Genomic DNA, 23,119 nt, shown 5'->3' on the forward strand with positions numbered 1-23,119 from the left:
TACAAAGAATACGCCAAGAATCTGCATTCTTGGCATTACCTTTAATCGTCCATAATTGTCTATATTTCTATGTGATCGTCCTCACTGACTGTCCAAAGTAAAACATAAGCGACATGTGTATCAACAAAGACCCTTGTTGCTACATCCAAAAAACAAACAAACAAACAAAAAAAACACTAAGAGAGAATGAAATCCCTGTTGCCGTTTATATGCATTTATAGTTATATGCAAACACTAGCCATACCCTTATCAGTTAATCCAGCCTATCAAGCACTGGAATCTAACATTCACAGATTGTGTGGATTGGACTGAAATCATGTGGAGTCTGTTTTGATCCCACTGGACCAGCGAACTATTAGCAATGTGGTAGTTGTGCTGGCTTTAACCTTTCCCACAGACTAAAATGGTGGTCAATTTGATCCCGATCAGATCATCTGAATTTCAGGTTGTGTTATTTAATGTTGACATACTGCTGTATTTGGAGACATTATTTCAGACTAATGGCAATGGTTTAAAAACAGAGCAAAACAATAATAATAAATAATCAAACACCAATAAAAATAAATAATTTTTAATCTGTGTGAAAATGACTAAATTAATCTTGATGTCTGTTGGAAAAGGACCTTCTAGGACTTAAATATAAAGTCTTTGTGTGTGGGTATGATGCCTTCATAATGTTGGTGGAATCATTTTCTGGGTGATGTAGTTATATAATGTATTGTTACTTCTGTAGAAAAAAGTGAACTTTGGGTTTATATATATATTACAGTCGCATTTTGTCATTAAAGGATTAAAAACAAGAAGACAATTGTGTTAAAATTAATAAAGTGCAAGATTGTAAAAAATATATAATAAAGGAACTCATAATCACTGAATAAAACCCAGTGAAAGCAGTTGAATCAAACTTAAATATTTATTCATAAAACTCTAAATCCCGCTACAAAAAATGAGTACATTGCTGTAAAATCTTACATCTTTCACTTTACATCTACCCCTCAACAAGCATTGTATCCCTTATGATATATATAAAAAAAACGAAACAAATATACAGCGACTGAATTTTATATAGTGTCTTTGGTACAAACTATCAGTAACACCTTCAACTGCAGGTCCCTTCATGCCCTTGAAAAAACCTGCGCTACTTTCCAATGTTGTCTATTAAGGAAGATATCGTAAAACTTTCTGACACAATCTGAAACTTACCAAGTTTTCCAAAATGCTACATATAATGAAGCAGCCACTGGAAGACCTTTGTGTCATAACTACATGTCAACATGTATTCTTTAATAAAAAAAAAAAAAAATTAAAAAAAAGATTCCTTCAATCTTACTGGGTGTGGGTTATCAAACGTAGTTACACTCACCAAATGGCAGCCATTTTCATCATTTTAACATCCTGTACCTCAGTCAAAAAGACTGGTCAGTGACTGCATGGTAACCTCCAGTTGCTAAGAATGAAGGCGTATCCTCCTAATCAGTTGGCAAGTGATAAACGTGTTTGCATTGAGTGTGTTGCACTGAAAGACTCGTGACTGCTTCAGTCACTTGCAGCTTGCCATGTTTGCCAGCAGTCTGCATGGAAGATGGCGACTTATCTGCAAACACTAACCAAACACCGAGTGGTAGTGAAACTGGAAAAAATTTGTAATGGAAACAGAGGACATGTGCCTAATGAAATGTATTGGTTTCAGTGGTAAGGCAAAACTTACAAAGGAACGTTCTTTGTTTCCAGTTGGCACCACATTTTTCAAGGTTTCATTACCACTTGGTGTAGTTGATCAGTGTAGACAATTTTTGCATCTTCTGTACAAACTACAAACAACTGTGGCAATCTGCTAGCAACCAAAGCAATTGGTAGGAGGTTTGCATTGAAGCTAGCAAGTGCAAGAACACTCCAGCAACCACTTGCCAATCAATCGGGGACTACACATTTCTTTCCCCCCTCTACTAGGTCACCGATTGGTCTCTAAGCCTCTGTGATTAAAGCCTTAACTGCTGCTAATTAGAGAAGGGCAGTAACAACAACAGCTATCTAGCTTACTGTTTAGCAAGCTACTAACTATTTGGCTAGCAAGACTAACATAACAAAATAAATCTGGACTAACAGTTGTGTGCTGCCAGTGGCTTTGTTACTAAAACTAACTAAACCAGCCTTATTCACATGGCAGCCATTTTCAGCATTTTAACTACTCATATCTTGCCAGCAACTTTGGGTAGCTACAATAACAGCTAGCCTACCAGTTAACAGGCAACTGGCTACCTAGCCAAGCTAGCCAGAGACTGGAGATAAGCTATTAAACTTGATGGGGAAATTTAAAAGTTTAGGAACATTTGGACATTAAAAAGTTCCATAAATTCACCACATTTGTACCATTTTAGAGTAGGAGGCTTTTCACCTTGAATATTCAAGAAAGTCGCTGTACAAAACAGTAAAATTGAAGGATCTACACTGCTTTAACAGAAACCACCTTGAATGAATTCTGGGATCAGGGAACTGTAACTGAAAGACATTACTGAAAAACAAAAATAAAAAACAAATGTAATATTGGCATATCATCTGTCTCAAGTGCTACTAAACAAGAATAAAGACATCTACAGACTCCAGGCAACTCATGACACAAAAACATGACACAAAAACATACCACTGCTGATGGACGAGAACCTTCTTTGGTATTACATTTCCTTCGTGAGCCATTTCTACAAAAACCTCTTAAGAAAACAAGTGACAGCAGAAAATGTAGAAAATGACTGATAACAAAAAGAACTAAGGCACATTATGGTAAAGGCAGATCAGAAATAAAAGCTATACATCAGATTTTATTTTCGTTATTGTTGTGGATTTTTTTTTAATTAACCATAGGGAGATAAAAGGTTTTCAACCAGCAGCAGGGAATTTATATGTATATGTTTAATATAGTGTATATATTACATTGGTAGTGTGTGTGCGTGCATGTGTGTGAGTGTGTGTTGAGATGTGTGTGTGTACAGCAAGCAGATACTGCACAGCAAATCTGCCTTATTTTCATCATCCAGCAGCGTCACCGTAAAGGAAACAGTCTCTCTCTCTTCATGTTTTTTCTTTTTCCTGGGTCGATCCATCCATCTTTCAATTTGTTGTGTATCTGAGGAGGAAGATATTTGGTTAACAAATGAAGGAGGATACAAATGTTCTGTTCTGAATAATGTAAAAGAGGGAGAAAGAAACAGGACGAAGGGCAAATAAAAGCATCATATTCTGGCATAAATAAGAGAATTAACTTCCAATAAAAGAAATTGAGTAATGAGAGAAGGTTGTCATAAATAATTGAAAGAAACAGGAACGCAACGCTGTATTTAGAAAAGGTTACACTTCTGGTACCTGGCAATGATATGCGTGACCATCTTGTCCGTGATGCCTGGACAGATATCTTCAGCTATTCGAATGTTACGTTCCAGCTCCTCGATGGCCAACCGCTGCTCAGAGTGCTCCTTGTGCTGTTGCTTCAACTACAGAAGAAGTTGAACAATAAGAATCATTTTTGAAAATCTTTTATTTTATTTTATTTTAGCTCACTTCTCTCAGGTTACCACAAAACCCTCCAACAAAAATCAGCACAAAAGCCCAAAATCAATGGCAGGATAACTACATATTCCCTGATCCCAAAAACAGTGTCTGAAACAAAAGGATGAGTGTATTGATGTTTAGGAGACTTGTGTATACCAACCTCTGTGAAGACGGGGGAGATGACTGTGGTGAGACTGGCAGATTTACTCATCTGATCCTGAACCCAAGGATGAAGAGGACAAGAAAACAAAAGACTGTGAGAATCCAAGTTATACTGACCTCCGACTTCCTCATATTGCATTAAAAAAAAAAAAAATCCAACCCAGTACTAGCAAGGTGTAACTAATAAAGTGGCTGGTCCGGCTAGATGATTGAGACTGAGGCATTACTAGCGAGACCATTATGGACCATACTTCTGATTTGACTTTAAAATACAAGTAAAAACAACTACAAGTTAAAAAACAAAGTAACACACACAGGTGGTACTAACATTTCCATTGAGGATGGTCCTGCTATCTGACTTGTCCTGCTTCTTCTTACGGACAGTGGTGAAGGACCACTCTGGAGACTCGTTGTTTTCCTTATTACTAGATTCACTTAAAGAAAAAATGAACACATTTAAATGCACAGATAGATGTCGGACCTCTCTGCTCACACACACCTGAAGACGAAGTTCCAGCTAAATCAAGAGACAATACCTGTCAGAGTCGTCTGAACTGTTGTCACTGTGGTCCTCCTCCTTCCACCTCCTGTACCTGTCAATCAGCTCGCTGAGATAGGACGTCTTCTTGCAGTGTTTGACGATGAACTTGTGTTTGAGCAGCTCCTTGGCTGTGGGACGCTGCAGGACAAGAAAACTGATTGTAATTTTTTTAAATTTTTTTTTTTTTTGAAAAGAGATAAAAAACAAAAAACAAAAAACAAAAAAAACAGGTCATGATGTTATTAGTCTATAGATTTAAGATGAAAAGTTAAAAAAGCTTCAGCTTTCCTGGAGGAGATGGAGAAAAAGAATATCAGAAAGATAGGCTGAAAACAGAAGTGACCAGCAGGGGGCAGCAGGATCCAACGTAAATCACACACACAGAGAACAGGGAAGCTGTCCTGAAATATTCAAACCACCCTAACTGTAGGAAATGAAGCCATCTGCGCCAAGCTCACAAAATACTAAAGGGGGAGTTTACAAGGATGGCGGCCCAGCAGGTAAAGCCACCAATCAGAAGCCTAAGTTGCCCTTGATGACCAATAGAGTTTGTGTGTGGGTGATTGTTAGATATTACGGGCTGCATGAATGGGACTTTTAGCAGAAAGCACTCTGTGTGCTCAATCAGAGTAAAAACGCACAATAGAAGTCCCAGTCCATGCTACCATTTCCCAACACTGACACAGCTTATGAATAATCTGGGGTCAATAAAGCCACATATGTGGTAGCGCGTCTCTCCATACAGCAGGAAATGCTAACATTTATGACTGATATAACATTAGTACAAATGTAAACTAACTTCCTTAGTTATTCATATTACTAGCTAATGTAAACACAGTCTAAGACGTGTATGCCGACAGCCTCGTCACTGCCAGGAAATTGAACTCGTAAGCTTTGCTAGTAAGTATACAAAACACTGTAAATAGTGCCTAAGTATTGACACCAGCGCCACTTATCCAAGTGCTTCCCACACCCCGGTGGGCCCAGCTGGGAAGCAGATGGTGTTGACTCAGGCTACATTAACTCAGCCCCAGGTTCACCTTATATCGGCCAGATGTCAGGTGTGTGGCGATACCTGGACCACGTTGAGCTAACACAACTTCTAGGTCCATAAATGAGCTGTAAACGCCAAACGTAGCCCAGGTTTGACACCTGGAAGCGACTGCCATCTGGAACTTGTTACAATCTAACAATTTTCTTAGCTGTATGTGGTCACCAGTGTAACAAATACCAAGTAGCAAATTAGTTTTGTAGTTCAACCTACTGGTTATTAAGTTAATTTTTCAAATAACCAATCTGCTTCTGTTACAGTGTTTCTGGATGCTGCTCATAATGTTATTCAGTTTCTCAGACTTCTTTCTAGCTGAACAGTGACAAACGCACGTGCCAGAGGCAAGATTAGGGGAAAAATTAGTCGAGGTATTGCAATAAAAAAAACAAAACAGTGGACTTTTTGAAAGCAGGTGACTCATAATGTGTCATTGTCTCATAGACATCCAGAGTCTTTTGGTGACTCACAAACTAACAGATAGTAAAACTAAGGATGTTTTCCTTTGCATTTTTATTTTAGCTTAGTTCTCTAGGAAGTTCAAAAAATTGTTTCACTTAGTTTTCATTTTTTTCAAAAGTTAATTTTTTTTATTTTATTTGAGTCAACTAAACTGTATGTTCCACAATGAGTTTTAGTTTTAGCTAGCTATAATAACATCGCATCTTTTACACTGTCAGCTAGTAAGGAGCTCCATCAGCCAGCTACATACAGACCGAGTGGGCTAAATTAAGGGAAATCAAAGCTAGTTTCTCGTGATGTGGTGAAAGAAATGCTGCAAATATCAAAACGCTAAGCAGTGAGTTAAACTCAGTACATTTAGAGGTAAATGTACAGAAGGCTACATGAACTCTGGGTTTACAACAAAACATACAAGGCAGCTTATTTTGGGTAATTGAAACCCCCCCCCCAAAAAAAAAAACGACCTCAGAAAGTTACCAAGACTGTTGGTCACATAAATGCAACTGCTCTAGCTCTTTCCCCATAAAAACAAGATCTGATGACCTCTCCTGTACACTCAATGGCATTTGATGCCTCAGTATATATCAATAAAGACACGGTTTGACAACCATTGGGATCGTTTCTGGGTTTTTCCGAAGTCCAGAGACCACCCTCACTAACTTGTGATGCACACAAAGTTATTTTGTTCGACAAGCAGGAGCGAAATGTGACAGAAATTACTTAGTTCAGAAAAGAGAAATATGGATTACTCCAAGTAGGAATTAAAGGGATAAAGTGCTAAAGTAAAACCAGAAATGTCACAGAAATGCAGAGAGAAAATTTTAAGCACTTTCCACCAGTGTTAAAATAACATAGATTTTTAATGTGAATAGAACTCAAAGGATATGGCAGCTAAATACTTTTAAATTACAAAACCCCCAAAGGTTTATTGCATTAAATGTGTGTGTCAGCTGTGAGTCTTACAAAAGAAGGGTCCTTGTTGAGGCAAGCTTCTGTGAACTCTTTGAAGCTTTTGGAGAAATCACCAGTCAGTGTTGGAGGAGGGGATTTGGGGATGTGGAAGAGCACTCGCATTGGATGCATGTCGGAGTTCGGCGGTTCCCCCTTGGCGAGCTCGATGGCCGTGATGCCCAGCGACCAAATATCCGCCTGGGAGGGGCAAACAATAAACACATTTACATGTTATTGACAGTGATCAAAGCTTTAAACAGACTTTTTGCATGTTTATAGGTGGATTATGGCTATGTAAAGCAGACATACTCATACCCAGACAACACAGGGGATTTTGTATTCTTAACAACAAACTGACAGAGACACATGAAGGAATCTGATTTTTTTTTTAACCTTATAAATGACTTTAAACATTCATGTGATTGGGTAAAGATTATTTTAGCACAACTTTGATACAGGAATACAGGCTGTGCAGCTATTAATACATAAAGGCAGAAACACGCCAACATGCTGAGTCAGGCTGACTTTCTGTTTGCACGGTGGCTGTGACACCCACTAAACATATGTCAAGCTGGTAAGGAGGAACACACTCACACACACACAAACCTGTATTTATATCCTTGTGGGGACATCTCATTGACATAATGCTTTCCCTAGCTGCTTACCCTAACCATCAAAAATGAATGCTTAACCCTGACCCTTACCCTAAACCTAACCACAACTTAATTTTCAACCTGACACTAAAACCACATTTTGAGTCTCAAAAATGCCTTCAAACTTGTGGGGACCCTGATTTTGGTCCCCACAAGGGCTGTTTGTCCCCACAAGTATAGTAAACTACCAATTTTTGGTCCCCATGAAGATGTTAATACCTGTCCACACACACACACACACACACACACACAGCCGTTACTCATGCATGAACGATTGAATATCCCATCTTCTCAACTTGCTCTAACAATCATGTGGCAGACCAGACAAGAAGCAGACATTGTCTTATATATGCACACACAGTCACAAAGACTTCAGCTGTAGCAGTGCTGTTCAGGGTCACATTACTACAGGATGCTCAGTCACTATTTGACTGTTAACTCTGCCAGCTCCATTACAGTCACACTGACCATATGGCAGCATGTGGTAGGAATACACACACACACACACACACCCACCCACCCCGATGGACACCAAATGGTATAAAACAAGTTAATTCTCAATAAATACCTACAAAAATGAGAAAACTACTCATCTAGAGATTATTCATGATAAGGTTTTATTAGATTTCTTCCATGTAAAGAGGAAAAAGACCAAATTTGTGCCTGAGTCTGGGTCCCGTAAGTTGCACTCAAAAAAAAAACGAATAAAACTCCAGCAAATAGAAAAATGCTGCAAAAGCACTAAAAATACAGAGAAAGTAGAATAAAATTTTATTCATATTGGCGCAAACCAGGAACAGCAATGTGCCGTGACAGATTTGGCGTGAGGGAAGAAAGACAGGGCAAAAACAGAAAGGTTCCTGGGGACACAATATCGTGACGGACCACTGGCAGAAGAAACAAAAACCAAAACATGTAAAGGACTGCACTGAGGCACGCTTAAAAGAAGCACAGATTTCATCATTGTTGTGAGAGGAAAACAAGACGAGGTAACGTGTGTTTTAATCAGTGATTCATATAACACTGTATATTCATGTTAGCCATTTACTGCTAGCTTGTCACTTCATCAGGTCGAACATTGCATTATTGTTTCCCCAATAACACGTCTGCTTTGTTTCATCATTTATGTATTTATTTATTTTTTAGCTTTTGCAGTGTTTTCTTTTCTCTAATGTGATTTCATAAATTCTGTGATATGTAGAAGGATTTAACAAAAATTTGTTCTGTGCCTGGAAAGGTTTTTTTTTTACGTAGAAGAATAAACAAAAACTATCCAGGTGAGTGTATGCACAACTCTCAACTGTAGCTCAACACAACATAAAGTGTAGGAGGCACCACCTTTTTGAACTATTACCCTAGCTGGAGGCAGACCACTATTATTTAAAAAATAGATAAAAAGAAAAAAAAAAAAAAAAAAAAAAAGGCGAACCAAGCCTCTTCCACCTCTAATACAACCAGTGATGCAGAGCAGCTGATCTGTGCATCAGATGAACCCTTACACTTATCTACAGTTCGATCTAGCTGAGGTTCCCCCCACTTCCGGTCTGCTTTTTTTTTTTTACTTGTATGGACTAAACCCCACAGGAAACTGTGGTGTTAGTGGCAAACAGTAGGGCAGAGTTAAAGAAACATATTCAACTTGTAAAAACATTTACATTTCTCAGTCATGTCACTGTCCTGAATCAGCCTCTGGCAGGCTTTACACTGCTCTCACGCTAATGGCTGTTCAGGCCAGTCACTGAAAAACAGGGCAAGACTTCTTAGAAATATAACTGAATTATGGGTTATGAGTGGCTGTAACATCAACTAACAAGATTATTTTGAGAAAGTTGAAAATACTGCTGGTTGACAGAGGAAGTGCTTCTGTAAATGGTGCGGAGATTCAAATACCTCTGGTCAAAGTCACATGGTTGATGTATTAATAGGACAACTGACAGTCTGTGACCGAGACTGATATGAGATTAGGCAACACACACACACACACAGCAAAGTACAATGGCTGTCTTCTGTTTGCAGGCTTGTTCTAACTTCTCAGGTTACATTTACGTAACCGTTGGCAAAGTCTCCAAACCGCCTTCGGTATTTCAACAAGTTGCACTTTGTCTTCCTTCCCTTTAAAGAGGATTTTAAAAACAAAAAAACAAAACAGTACAGACTCAAACATTCATTCATACTTGAACCTGTTTTTGTTTTTCACAAACTACATGATTATTCCTTTAAAACGTAAAAAAAAACCCTTTAAATCAGGGGTCCCTAATCTCAGTCCACAAGGGCCGGTGTCCTGCAGGTTTCAGATGTGTCCTTGATCCATCACAGCTGATGTAAATGGATAAATTACCTTCCCAACAAGTCTTGAAGTTCTCCAGAGGCCTGGTAATGAACTAATCATGTGATTCAGGTGTGTTGATCCAGGGTGATCTAAAACCTGCAGGGACACCGGCCCTCGTGGACTGAGATTGGGGACCCCTGCTTTAAATGATGGTCTCCTGCAGATATTTGAGCAATTAAACTGTGCCAGAGAGATAATGAACGAGTCCAGCTTAAATGAGTTTTTGGTCACATTTCTAGATCATTTATAGACCTTTTTTGTTACCTGATCCCTCTAAGGCCAAAATACACAATATAAATCACAAAGGCACATGAAGGCAGTGTTACATATACGCACAAAGACACATGAACCAAACCACATCAAGAGGTCAAGTGAAAACACCCTAATGGATCTGCCTTATTTCCAAAGAACACACTTATAAAACAAGCAGACAGAAAGCAGCTCCGCCTCTTTATACAAATTTCATCAGTTTTGTTTGCTCTGTGACTTGCATCAAAACCTGCGTGTTTGATGCCAGCAGGTGCAAGGTGCATTTCTAACTCCATTCACTGCTGAAGTCATTGTTTTGATACACAAACAAAGGACACGGTGAGGGAATCCCTTCTAAACTGGGGACCAAGTGGACGATCATCATCATCATCCTCATCAAATAAAAGCTAAAATCGCCACGATGGCAGCAGCGTCTCTATTGGATGCAAATAAACCCTAGAGGACTGTGGAAATAATGCAAAGTGGGCCACAACAACAAATCCACATGTGTTGGGTTGCTACAGCAACACGCAAACAGAGTAGGAGGAAAATCACAAAGCGGGATAGTCTATTGTTTTTATTTTTTAAGACCTGGTGGACTTTTAAAGGGTGAGAAAATGCCTGTCTTGGTATAAGGATAGGTGCTGTTTGAATTAACTAGGAAAATTTGCACTAATCTAAAAGATGGTTCTTTCAAAATAAGTCTCAAACACTGATTAGAAGTTTTCTGTTAAAGGCTGTTATGTGACTACCGACTACCAATGCAGCATCACAATCAGGCCTTTAGCTAGAAATGCATGCTAACATGCTAACAAGCACAGGTTTCTCCATTCCTTAGCATTTGTATTTTTGACTATGAGAAGCTATTAGCTTAACATAAGAATAGTTTTATACTTTATTTTGTTGTGAACCTTGCCCAAAGTCATTAAACTTATGAGAAAATAATTTTCTCTCAAGTTTAACAAATTTATTAGACAACCACCCAATATTAGGATAATGCCTAACTTAACAGTATAGCTAATACACCAGTATGTGCAAGCTCTTAATTTGATTAGTTTTCTTAATTTTAGCGTATATTTTTTGGAAAAACACACCCAAAAACTATATGCAAAAAGCAACAACAACAAAATAAAGTCTAAAAATAAATGTGAAAATATGCTTTGCCTACTGTCCTTTTGTGCAAATAAGACATATATAGAAAGGTATGTCTGTCGTGCCTTGCATACTTATGGCACCTCAGACATAATTGGATAATTACAGTTTCCAAGAGAAGCTGAGTGGATGTGAAGAAGGGCAGCACAATAGAAAGTATTTTGTTTGTTTTACATTTAACTCTTTCGTGTTATGCCTCCAGGTCCAGTGCAGACGCAGTTTGTACAACTGCAACTATGTTAATGACATTTAATTCTGATCAAATTTGGCAGTTTTCTTTTGTTTTCAAGCACATGCTCAGCAGAGTCGTCAAGCTCATTGTTACATGGCTGTTGTTGACTTTAAGTTAGAGTTTCATTGTTAGATGGAAGTGGAAGTACAAGCTTCAGGTTTTGATGGACATTTTCAAAAGTTCACGCTGTCCGGGTGATGTAAACAAGCAGAACTGTTGTATAAGACACTTCCTCTAAATGTCTCTTATTTGTACAGCCAGAGTTTGCTCATTTTGAATGAATATGAGGTGGTTCTGCATTCTGAAATTCCCACAACTACCTTCTAGTTATAAGCTAAAGATTATGAATGGCCTTTATGAAATCTGCAACGGTATAAACAGGTGTCTTACCTTGGAGTCGTAGGCGGACTGCTGGATGACCTCAGGAGCCATCCAGAACGGCGTTCCCACAAAGGTTTCCCTCTTGATCTGCGTGTCTGTCAGCTGACCTGCCACTCCGAAGTCCGCCAGCTTCACCTGACCCTGCTCCGACAGCAGGACGTTGGCAGCTGCAGAGAAGCAAATAATTTAACCTTTCTGCAACATCATCGGACTGAGTAACATCATCAACTAATGGTAGTTATTTTGTGCAATAAATGTAATTCTGATTCTAATGCTGTCAAATTAAGTATAAAAATCGCAAAAGAATTCCAGATTTCCACTAAAGCGGCTGTCCTTCATCTCTGAACCCCTACAGCTAAGATGTTGAGTACAAAGTTAGCACATATTAAAGAATAAGTATCAAGTAAGTATCAATTTCACAGGTTTGAAAATTTTTTTTTCCATTTCCTCCTTCTGACGACTTCCCCTGTACTCTTAAAGATGACTTTTGACACATCAGGATATATCAATAAAGACGTAGTTTGACAAACATTAGAATCGTTTTCTGCGCTTTTCCAAGAATATCTGCACAGGCAGAGATCACCCTCACTAACTTCTGATGCACGCCCAGTCATTTTGTTCCATAAGTAGGCTGAAATATGATTTAAACACATCAGGGTGAATCAAACTACTCAGACCTCATGTTAAACCTGCTCTCAGGCCTGTGTGGGTGGATCAACATCCTGAGAGCTGTTTCACAGTTGGTAATGAGAACATGTTGAAGTTCTTCATTGTTTCTATGACAGTGTTTACTTCAATACCCAGCTCAGTAACGCTCGAGTGTCACAGCCTCGCAGAATATGAAAATCTTTTGTCAAATGTGAGAAAATCAAGTAGTGATCAGCGATCAAGAAAGCTTTCTGCATGGATCCTGCGACATAAATTAAATGGACGGGCTTCCAATGAAAGAGGTCGTCAATTGTGGGAAGTTTCGTTTCCCCTAAGGCACCAACACCTGCACCGATTCTCAGATTCTGAATCTTACTTTCATTTAAATGATATAATATTTGAATCGGTGTTAGAGGTCCGGGCGCTACAGTCTAACCAGCACCTGCCGCACCTTTGATGTCTCTGTGGATCTTCTTCTCAGAGTGCAGGTAGTCGAGCCCTTTCAGGATCTCCTTCAGCATGGTGGCAATCTGAAACTCATCAAACGGACCTGCCCGCAGCTGCACACACACACACACACACACACACGCAGAGTGATGACACGGGTATAAAATACACTGTGATATGCCGGAGGCTCACAAACACACCCTATTCCAGTTTCAATCAAGACAAGTCCCAACACAGAAAATTAGACAATCAAATGTTAATGAATCAGATTTTCTCATTTTAAACAGAGTTTTAAAAACTTTGTTTTTTATTTTGATTTAAAAGAATTAAAGTTTAATTTCTCTGTATTTATGTGCAAAGAGATGTTTATACTCATAAGTGAGAATTCTCCAAAACAGGGAGGATGAAACTAAAGGATAGGAGATTAAACGCTTTCTACATCTATTAGCGAGACCTCACAAACATTGGCTCTAGTCATTACTTGATATTATTTCACTTACTAGGTTTCATGGACAATAAATCCTCTACAAATGGACATAAAGACTCACCAAGTCGAGTGCTGAGCCCCCTCCAAGATACTCCATGATGATCCACAATTTACTTCCCTGAAAGACAGAATTACAAATAAACTTCCAACAATGTGCCTATAAAAATGACTCAACTACAATATACTGGGAATAAAAAAAAAATCCTTAGTTCGCAGTAGGTGAAAAATTTTCCGTGGGAAAATAACACTCCCCACTCCTGTGGAATTCCTTTTAAACCTGACTTAGATCGGCTTCCGGGCTGAATGAAAATATCCGCCTTACCTTCAGGTAGGAGCCGTAGTACTTGGTGATGTACGGACTGTCGCACTGACTGAGCACCGTGATCTCCTGCTGGATGTCCTCGATTTCATCCTCTGCCTCCTCCAGATCGATCGTTTTGATGGCGACGACGCTCTGAGTGCGATTATCGATTCCTTTGAAGACCTGCAGGAGGGAACGGGAGGCAGAGAAGTGAAAAAACATGGATGTAAGAAAACAAAAGAGGATCACCAGGAGAGGAAGAAGAGAAAGAGAGAGGTGAGAAAGAATAAAAATGAGGGGGATAAAGGAAGTGAATGTAGGAGAGAAGATGACAAAAAATAATAAATTACACCCACCTCTCCAAAAGATCCTTTTCCAATGCGATCCAATTTAGTGAACAGCTCCTCTGGATCGAGCTGAGTACTCTGAGGAGACGACGAACAAAGAGTTAACAGCTCCATAATAATAATAATAAAAATAATAAACTATTAGCAAAACTACAGGTCTCAAACAAATTAAGATAAATGCACCACACGGGCTGAAACACAAACAGACTCATGCTGCTCATTTGCAAATAGATTAAAAACACATTTCTATCATTTATAATATCCAGAAGCAGATATCCAAGTCATTTGCATGCTTGGAATATCGGACAGACATCATGACGTGGAATGGCCAGTCTGGTTAAGACAAACGTCTCTCTTATTATTAAATAAGCTGTAGCTTGAAATTGAATGTATTTTTACAATTCCAACAACAGCAACAGAAAACCAGATTTCTGTTACTGAAGCTCAGCAGCGCTGTGACATTTGACGTCAAATTGATCCAAAAACATCTGCACATCCTGCGTGTTTATTACACATTTGAATATTATATAACTTCCAGTAAAACTGTTGGCTCATGAGTGTTAATGCATCGACACACTGAGCCTATTCAGGCGCGCCACCAGGTGTAACAATCATGTGTAAACTGATCAGGAATTACTAGTAAATAATTAACTCTTATTTTGAAAGTTCAGGCAGTTCTATCGCTCCTTCCTTAGTTTAGGGACTTATCCTCTTAACTTCACATTCAACCTGTGCTTTACACTGTGCTTCTTCCCAAGGTGCATCACCACGGTAACTTGAGCTGCAGATGAAACCTCCTCCAGAGCAGGTCACGTGTGAGCTCAACAGGTATGCGTCTATTCCAAGAAAGGCCTGTGGATCTCAGCGCTCAGTTGCCAGGAGGGTTTCAAGAGTGTCTAAAGTTTTTGTCTGTCTCTGATGAGCATCATTAAGAAGTATAGCTTCATACGAGGATCCTTTTTTTTCCTGTTGGCTGCAAGCTAGTTAAAACAAAAAAAACAAAAACCAAGAACCTAAATATGGTAATATGATTGTAAAACAGGGAACCTATTTGTACCAGGTGACCTTACAGACTATTGTTCTTCATTTGCCATCGCAGCTGGAAAGAACAGGCCTAAAACTCTGTTAAGCATGTCAATAAACAGCCAGTTAATGTAATGGATTATCACCTGTTAGATCCTCCCTTGTTTGCTCTATAAATCTAACTTCTAAGAAAGACCTGGTCAAGGTAGCATCCACACCCTAGCATAAAACATTACAGGCCTTTCAATAAAAACATCCACCGGCCTCCTTCATTGCATACCTGATGATGCTTTAGATGCAGGGATGTTTAAAAGTTCAGGTGTGTGTTAATTATTCCTTGTCAAAGGTGCATAACACACACCAGAACCTTCAGCACATCAAAAAGCAACCATCAGAGCATCACAGCTGGTGCCTACTGGGTACGAAGACAAACTGGGAGTAGGGCAGGGCAATATTGCAAAATATTTATCACCATATATATTTGATAATTTGCGATAACGATATAACTGACAATATAATTGACACAAGACAAAATACTTTACAACTCCACAACTTTATTAGTGCAAAAAAACCAGCATCAATTTATTTCCACTTAAACAAGCAGCTGTTTCTTTATAATTGCATTAAAGCGATATAAAAACTTTACAGTGCAAATTCCTTGCTGACAGTTTAACCAAAAGGCATTTCCATTGGAAATGGGCCGATATATCCCGAGCATAACCATGTATGATATCCACACAATATAAAAAGAGGTGCTTTGCAACATGAAACTGCAGTGTGCCAAATAAATAAGTCAAATACGTATTTTTTTGGACCATAAGGAGCATGGAATTATAAGACGCACTGTCGATGAATGGGTCTGTTTTCATCCATAAGGCACACCAGGTTATAAGGCACATTAAGGGAAACAAAACAGTCAGATAAGTCAAACTTTACTCAACTTTCTTCTTGCTTCCTCCACTTGCGTCCCATTGATTCATTAATGTTGAATTCTTTCACAGCTGCTCTACTTCCATTAAATCACAGAATTAATTATAGTTAAAAATCAGCTGCTAATAGACCAGTCTACGTTTCTGATGTAGTGACCGACTTATCCAGCTGATAGCCGCCTTTAGTCGCTAAGCCTGATTGCAGATGTTAGTCTAAGAGAAGCCCAGAAAGATATTGTGGGTGTGCTGACCTTGCTGTGTAAATACAGGTGCCTGCTCTGCAGATTCGCTGCAAGCTGGAGAGTCACCCTTACTGGCACCAGGTACGATGAGGTCAGCGAGGCTGAACTACCCTCAGCTGAATTCACTGAACAAACAGCTGCTTATCATGCACAAAATATTTCAGCTATAAAGATTCGCAGAGGAGTTACTAATGAGTAATTGCTGCCCTTGTTTTTGCAGGATTTGTTTTAAATATAAAAATCACTGAAATTAGGCAGAAAGACAGAATAATAAGATATTATAGTGACTTTTAACATCTTGATGCATGCTCAATCTTCCAGGTAAGTAAATCCAAAAGATTGACTGTGTTCATCTGGACGTAGCGTTTCGTCACTCATCCAAGTGACTTCTTCAGTCTCAGCTGACTGCAGGTTTCCCCAATCTTATAAAGTCATTGCACAATGACTGGAACTAGCACCACTGAATGAACAATGGGCATTTCTCCCACTGAAAACGCTACATCCAGATGAACAGAATCAACCTTTTGGTGTAGTGACTTTTAACATTTTGCATTAATTTGAGTATTGAAACAGCATATATTGCAATTTATAATCATTTTTAAAATGCAAATTACATCCTCAAAGTTAAAATCTTTTAACATCTGATTTATTCAATAAGAATGATCTCACTTCAGTTTTATTTGCTGCATAATGAGACAGAAGAATGCAACACTGTCACTAAAACCTGCCATACGTAGTGCCACAGGAGTTTAAAGACGTACGGAGCTGGTTGTAGTATTTTTACTCGTGTGACTGAGCCGTTAGCTTGATAAAGCTACTTTCTAATTCAGAGCAAACCCAGTGTGTTTAGTGTTGGGTGGTTTTTCAGTTGAGTTAATGCAGTCTGGACCCCCAACATTAGTATCCTTGTATCGATACAATATAACAATGTAAAAAATATCAAACACTATACTGTCTTCCACCGCCCAAATGTTTTGTACGTTATATTTTAAAACATGCATGGGTTCTCTCCAGGTACACCAGCTTCCTCCCACAGTCCAAGACATGCAGTTAGTGCAGTTAGGTTAATTAGTAATTCTAAATTGGCCAAAGCTGTGAATGTGAGTGTGGATAGTTGTCTGTCTCTATGTGTTAACCCTGCGATAGACTGGCAACTTTTCCAGGGTGTTCTCTGCCCCCCCCCGTATGACCCTGACAAGGGTAAGCGGAAGAGGATGGACGGATGGAAACATTTGGATTTTTACATCCCTCAAAGCAAACTAAAACGTTTTGAGGACACAGAGAGAATTTTTTAAAACAGTATTTATCATTTGATATAATGACAGTGACAACTTTATTTATATAGCACATTGACTTGTCATGTAAATTAAATATACTTAACAACAAAAATGAACACGTAAAAATTTAAATGTTGGTTTAAAAACCTTTAAAAGGCAGTGAAAACAGCAAAACAGAACAAAACAAAAACAGCTATAAGATATAAGACTGTATCAATATGGATCCATTAGTGAAACCAAATAAAAGATGAATTATTAGAGCAACAAAAAAAAAAACCCGCAAAAAAACTTGATCACATTCCCAGCGACCTGCCTTATTTCCTCACACGCAAAACTTTGCAACATGAATGCAATGTTGTTACCACAGACTCACACAGACACACACAAACAGCAATGAGGTGCAGAAGGAAACAAGCATGACAGTTGAAGATAACAGGAACTGAACACACACAGCTGCGTGACCACACAAGCACACACACACACGCGCGCACAGTACTTATCTGAGTTACACTCATTTCCTAAAAGCTGCTGCGGCTCAAAGCGCAGCACTTACACTGAAATACACGTCATTTCAGTTCATTTCTCCCGTTTCTGCATTCGCACAGACTCAAAACCCTGCACGAGTTTCCAAGCAAAGCCGTCGTGGCCGTGACAGAAAAAAAAAAGAAGCCCAAAAAGGAGTCAGTGCTCAAAGCTGAAAACTGACAAGTAGGCACAGACAATTTCACAGAAATCTTGAAAAACAAAGAAAGTTTTGATCGACAGGAAGAAAACATCCGTGTTTATCATTGTGATGCTTCACATGTAGAATGAGCTCAGCAGTTCAGACTGATGCAACTTCCAGTTATATTTTAAGACTGCAACGTTCTTGGGAAATACATTTACACTCAAGCCACACTTAAAAGTTTGACACTTTTAATCACCTAAACCAATAAAATGTAAAGCACACCATCTTCATTTTGCTGTGCAAAGTAATCAGAAACACACATTTAATTCTGTGTCACACACATTTAATTCTGTGTCACACACATTTAATTCTGTGTCACACACTGCGTTAGGGCTGGGCGATATGGCCTAAAATCCATATCGCGGTATAATTTGAAGCACGTGCAGTAACGATATATATCGCGATATATTCTTTTCTTCTGTGTAACGTATTTTACACACTATAAGGCACACTTAAAATCCTTTAATTTTCTCAAAAATTGAGAGTGTGCCTTATGTATGAATTCTGGTTGTGCTTACTGACCTTGAACAGATTTTGGCGTGCAGAAATCTGTTAAAAAATGTTTTAGTACAACTTTGGTAAGCCGCACTGCTTGATGGATTGTCAGAGCATTACGGCTGCCGTAGTGAGGAGCTTAGTAATCTGGGTCCAAAACTCCGTCCGCTTCAGGTCCCAAAGTCAAATGAACACTGAGTGTTAAAAACTGACTAAATTATTTCATATAAAATGATCAGCGTTGCTGCTTTACCAGGTGTAACAATTAAGTTTAACATCCAGGCATCCATGAAAACTGAATTTATTAAATTTAACGAAGTTAGAAGTTTACAGGAAGTTAGCTCGCTAGTTTCCACCTAAACATTTCATACCATGTTCTGACTGAGAGATTTTTTTAAACTAATTAAAACGTACAGCTCTGCTACCACTTCCAACATAAATGAAGACAGAAAACTAAACAGCAGTGGTGTTTGCAGGGTTACTGAAGTTGGACTACCTGGTATATAATGTTGTGCTACGTGATTGCTAGCGACACAGCTATGTTAGCATAACATTAGCACAGTGAAGCTGGAGGATGAACTTTTTTTCCACTCGATAAAAGTTAATGTGACGGATTCTGGTGGTTAGGGACAAATGCAATTGCATAACAGGATGCTATACACGGGGCAAACTTCAGTCAGGAGAACAACTGAGATTATTCATCCACAATACAAGGTTAGTTATTAATATACTGCAACAACATGGGAATAGAGCAGCTGCGAGAGAATTCAACATTAATGAATCAATGTTACGGAAGTGGAGGAAGCGCAGTTTTTGGCTTTCCCCATATTTCAAAAGTGCTTCATCTCTTTGCTATGACTGTCGCCCGGCATAATTTGCAGATGATAATGGTTGTAGCCGCTGCGATGCTTTCGACCAAAACAGGTGCAGCTTGATGACATCGTCAACATGCGCTATTGCGGTAGAGCGGTATAGTCAAAATCTCTATTGTTGGCCAAATTTATATTGTTTCTATTGTATATCGTTTATATCGTCTACCTCTACACTGTGTGTAATTCACTATTCTCTGAGCAGTTTCTACAACTATGGCTACGTTCACACTGCAGGTCTTAATGCTCAATTCCGATTTTTTGATCAAATCCGATTTTTTTGTCTGCTCGTTCACACTACAAATAAAATGCGACAGCAAACGCGCTCTAGTGTGAACGCTCAAAGCGGCCCGCATGCGCAAAAGAAGACGTCACACACAACGCGCTCTGTTTAGACCCAGAGCAAACTATATTGTTTGACTGATGGCCCTTAATATAAATGGTAAATGGCCTGTATTTATATAGCGCTTTACTAGTCCCTAAGGACCCCAAAGCGCTTTACATATCCAGTCATCCACCCATTCACGCATATAAAGACTTCGGACTTCATGTTTCCCAATTTTTGCTTTAAGTTATTTTGTTATTTACATAATAATGTAGATAACCTAATAATGATCCTTATTGCTGTTTTAGGGGAGCGGTGCTTCAAAGGATAGTTGCAGATTTCTGTCAGAATCTGCAGGTTATGCAGTACAAATAAAATGTTAACGTTTCTCCAACGTTGTCTTCCCAGCAGTTTCACCGGATGGCCAGGAAGCGTTCGCGATGTCTTCTCTGGCACTTCTCTGGCGCTGATAATTGGCGTCTGTCTTGTGTCAGTGACGTAAAAGACGGATTTAATGCGACATGACCATTCACACAGCAGTCGCTTTCTGAAACATCGGATATGTATTGGATTCAGTACCACATACGAAAGTGACCCAGATCGGATTTGAAAATATCGGATTTGTGCCGTTCACACTGTCATACCATGATCGGATATGGGTCGCATAGGGTCAAAAAAAATCGGATTTGATGCGCTTTCGCCTGCAGTGTGAACGTAGCCTAAGTCTTCTCGGAGTATCACGGACATAAAATGGCTCGAGTTTTGCAAACATGGAAGCTGCATTTTTGTTAATGACCAGCAGGAGGCAACTCATCTGGTTGAAAAAAGAAGCCAATGGAAAAATGTCCCTCTGCTATGACCGCAATAAACACCTTTTCTTTATAAGCTCAGTCTCAGAATAAAATACAAAGTAAATCTGCAGATTTTTCTTTTATTGAGAAACTTCTAAAAGTCACAAAAGAGGATAATCCAGGATGTCGTCACTGGCTAATGCCTGGCAAATTGTGAGATTTCCATCTGATATTTTATTTTCTGGTTAATTTTGTAACTAGGTTTAATGACTGCATCAACAATTCCCCAACATCACTGTGAGAAAACATGACTGATGTTCGGGCTTATCAGCTTCCTAGCACTCTGTGTCTAAAGCTATGTTCATGCAGGAGGCCGTTTGCAGCGAAGTGATGGCCAAAGTCCGCAGAATGTTGTTGCTACGATGGGCGAAAGAATTGAAAGGATGTGGACAAAGATAAACTTCTAGACGAGCGACTGAACAACTACCTACCATGAAGAGTGAAGAATACTGGTGGCTGACATATGACATAATATCAATCCATTAGAGGCTCAGCTAGGCAACCAAAAAAAAAAACGGTCCTATTTACCAGCTTTCTTTCTGGTTCACAATCAAATTCTCCTACGTTTCTATAAAGAACAGCTCTAAACTCTCGGACTGTTCCCACCTACGCTCTCTCAAACCTGCTATCAAAGCCTCACTGCCACAGTTCGCGGTTGGGTTACGTCATGTAACTCGTTCTTACTCTGAGCACTCCATAAACAGACATATCTGATAGATCTAGATCTCTGAGGCAATCATTGCTGCAGTTTCCTGCCTGTTTTTCTTGATTTTTACCACAGTTATGGGACCAAATCTGCTGCTGCTGCTGGTCTTTCTGGTTTTATCCATGTCAGTCAACAGCATGACAGCATAACCGACTTCCTGCAAACAAGCAATGCTTTACCTTTCCTCTGACCTCACTTGACTCATCTTTATTTCGCGGCCATTTTTTGCAACGGGTTTTATCAACCCACTTCTATTATAATCTGTGGGTAAGCATGTGGTCTACTGCATGAGTTACAGATGAGAAGCAAGTCTGTAACTTGTCCATGTGGTTTTTTTAAAACCTTTCACAATAAAATGTTTCAATTTAGTTAGATTACATCATGTATAATATAGATCAGCGGTCCCAAACCTTTTTTGCGCCACGGACCGGTTTATGCCCGACAATATTTTCATGGACCGGCCTTTAAGGTGTCGCGGATAAATACAACAAAATAAAACTAGTACCGGTACCGAAAAAAAGAACATTTATTCATAACACACGTGAAAAGACCAAGGAAAACCGAGTAAATGATAAAAACGATAACAAAATAAGGCTGAAAACCGATAAAAGCCCTGACAACTATACATTTCACACCTGAGCCTCAACTCTCGCGGCCCGGTACCAAACGACTCACGGACCGATACCGGTCCGAGGCCCGGGGGTTCGGGACCGCTGATATAGATCACACATTAAAGTCCAGAATCTTTGTAAATTGCCCTTCAGCAGACTAAATGGAGATCAAGCTATCCAGCACAGAATGTGAGATAAAATTAAGATAAGGGAGAGACAGGCCTCTTGTTAACGCTTTAGAAATGGACACATTTACATTTCAGATCTCTTAAAACAACACTAACTAACTGTTTACTAATCATTGCGTACAGTAGGGGTGGGCGGTAGAAACAGTAGAAATTATATGAATTTTGCCAACGGTAGAGATTTTGACTATACCGCTCTACTGTGATAGCCGTGTTGATGGTGTCATCAAGCTGCGCATTTTTTGGTTGAAAGCATTGCAGAGGCGGCAAACAACATCATCTGCAAATTATGCCGGGCGACTGTGGGCGGTCAATCCTTCAAGCTCGGGTCCTCTACCAGAGGCCTGGGAGCTTGAGGGTCCTGCGCAGTATCTTAGCTATTCCCAGGACTGCGCTCTTCTGGACAGAGATCTCCGCTGTTGTTCCCGGGATCTGCTGGAGCCACTCGCCTAGCTTGGGAGTCACTGCACCTAGTGCTCCGATTACTACTCGAACCACTGTCACCTTCACCCTCCACATCTTCTCGAGCTCTTCTCTGAACCCTTGGTATTTCTCGAGCTTCTCGTGTTCCTTCTTCCTGATATTGCTGTCATTCGGAACCGCTACATCGATCACTACGGCCGTCTTCTTCTGTTTGTCTGCCACCACTATGTCCGGTTGGTTAGCCACCACCATTTTGTCCATCTGTATCTTGAAGTCCCACAGGATCTTAGCTTGGTCATTCTCCATCACCCTTGGGGGCATCTCCCATTTTGACCCCGGGACTTCCAGGTTATACTCGGCACAGATGTTTCTGTATACTATGCCGGCCACTTGGTTATGGCATTCCATGTATGCTTTGCCTGCTAGCATCTTGCACCCTGCTGTTATGTGCTGGATTGTCTCTGGGGCATCTTTACAAAGCCTGCACCTGGGATCTTGCCTGGTGTGATAGAGCCCAGCCTCT

General features: G+C 39.6%; 1 protein-coding gene across 1 annotated transcript in view; it reads right to left on the reverse strand.

Annotated features, from left to right (window-relative positions):
* Positions 1-899: 899 nt before the first annotated feature.
* The window catches only part of LOC146714017 (serine/threonine-protein kinase 26-like), a 55,329-nt gene continuing 33,109 nt past the window's right edge, over positions 900-23,119 (reverse strand). Inside the window, exons 2-12 of the mRNA XM_085450608.1 lie at positions 13,943-14,011; positions 13,608-13,769; positions 13,347-13,403; positions 12,803-12,911; positions 11,713-11,870; positions 6,720-6,905; positions 4,242-4,384; positions 4,034-4,139; positions 3,704-3,760; positions 3,358-3,485; positions 900-3,121 (exon numbers count right to left, since the gene is read on the reverse strand). Coding sequence (XP_085306734.1) covers positions 3,106-3,121; positions 3,358-3,485; positions 3,704-3,760; positions 4,034-4,139; positions 4,242-4,384; positions 6,720-6,905; positions 11,713-11,870; positions 12,803-12,911; positions 13,347-13,403; positions 13,608-13,769; positions 13,943-14,011 — 1,191 coding nt within the window. The 3' untranslated portion in view covers positions 900-3,105. The remainder of the gene's footprint in view (positions 3,122-3,357; positions 3,486-3,703; positions 3,761-4,033; positions 4,140-4,241; positions 4,385-6,719; positions 6,906-11,712; positions 11,871-12,802; positions 12,912-13,346; positions 13,404-13,607; positions 13,770-13,942; positions 14,012-23,119) is intronic.

The sequence above is a fragment of the Copadichromis virginalis genome, linkage group LG3 (assembly GCF_057382275.1).
Source record: "Copadichromis virginalis isolate Kocher_CV1m ecotype Utaka linkage group LG3, C_Virginalis_male_GT1.1, whole genome shotgun sequence".
Classification (NCBI taxonomy): domain Eukaryota; kingdom Metazoa; phylum Chordata; class Actinopteri; order Cichliformes; family Cichlidae; genus Copadichromis; species Copadichromis virginalis.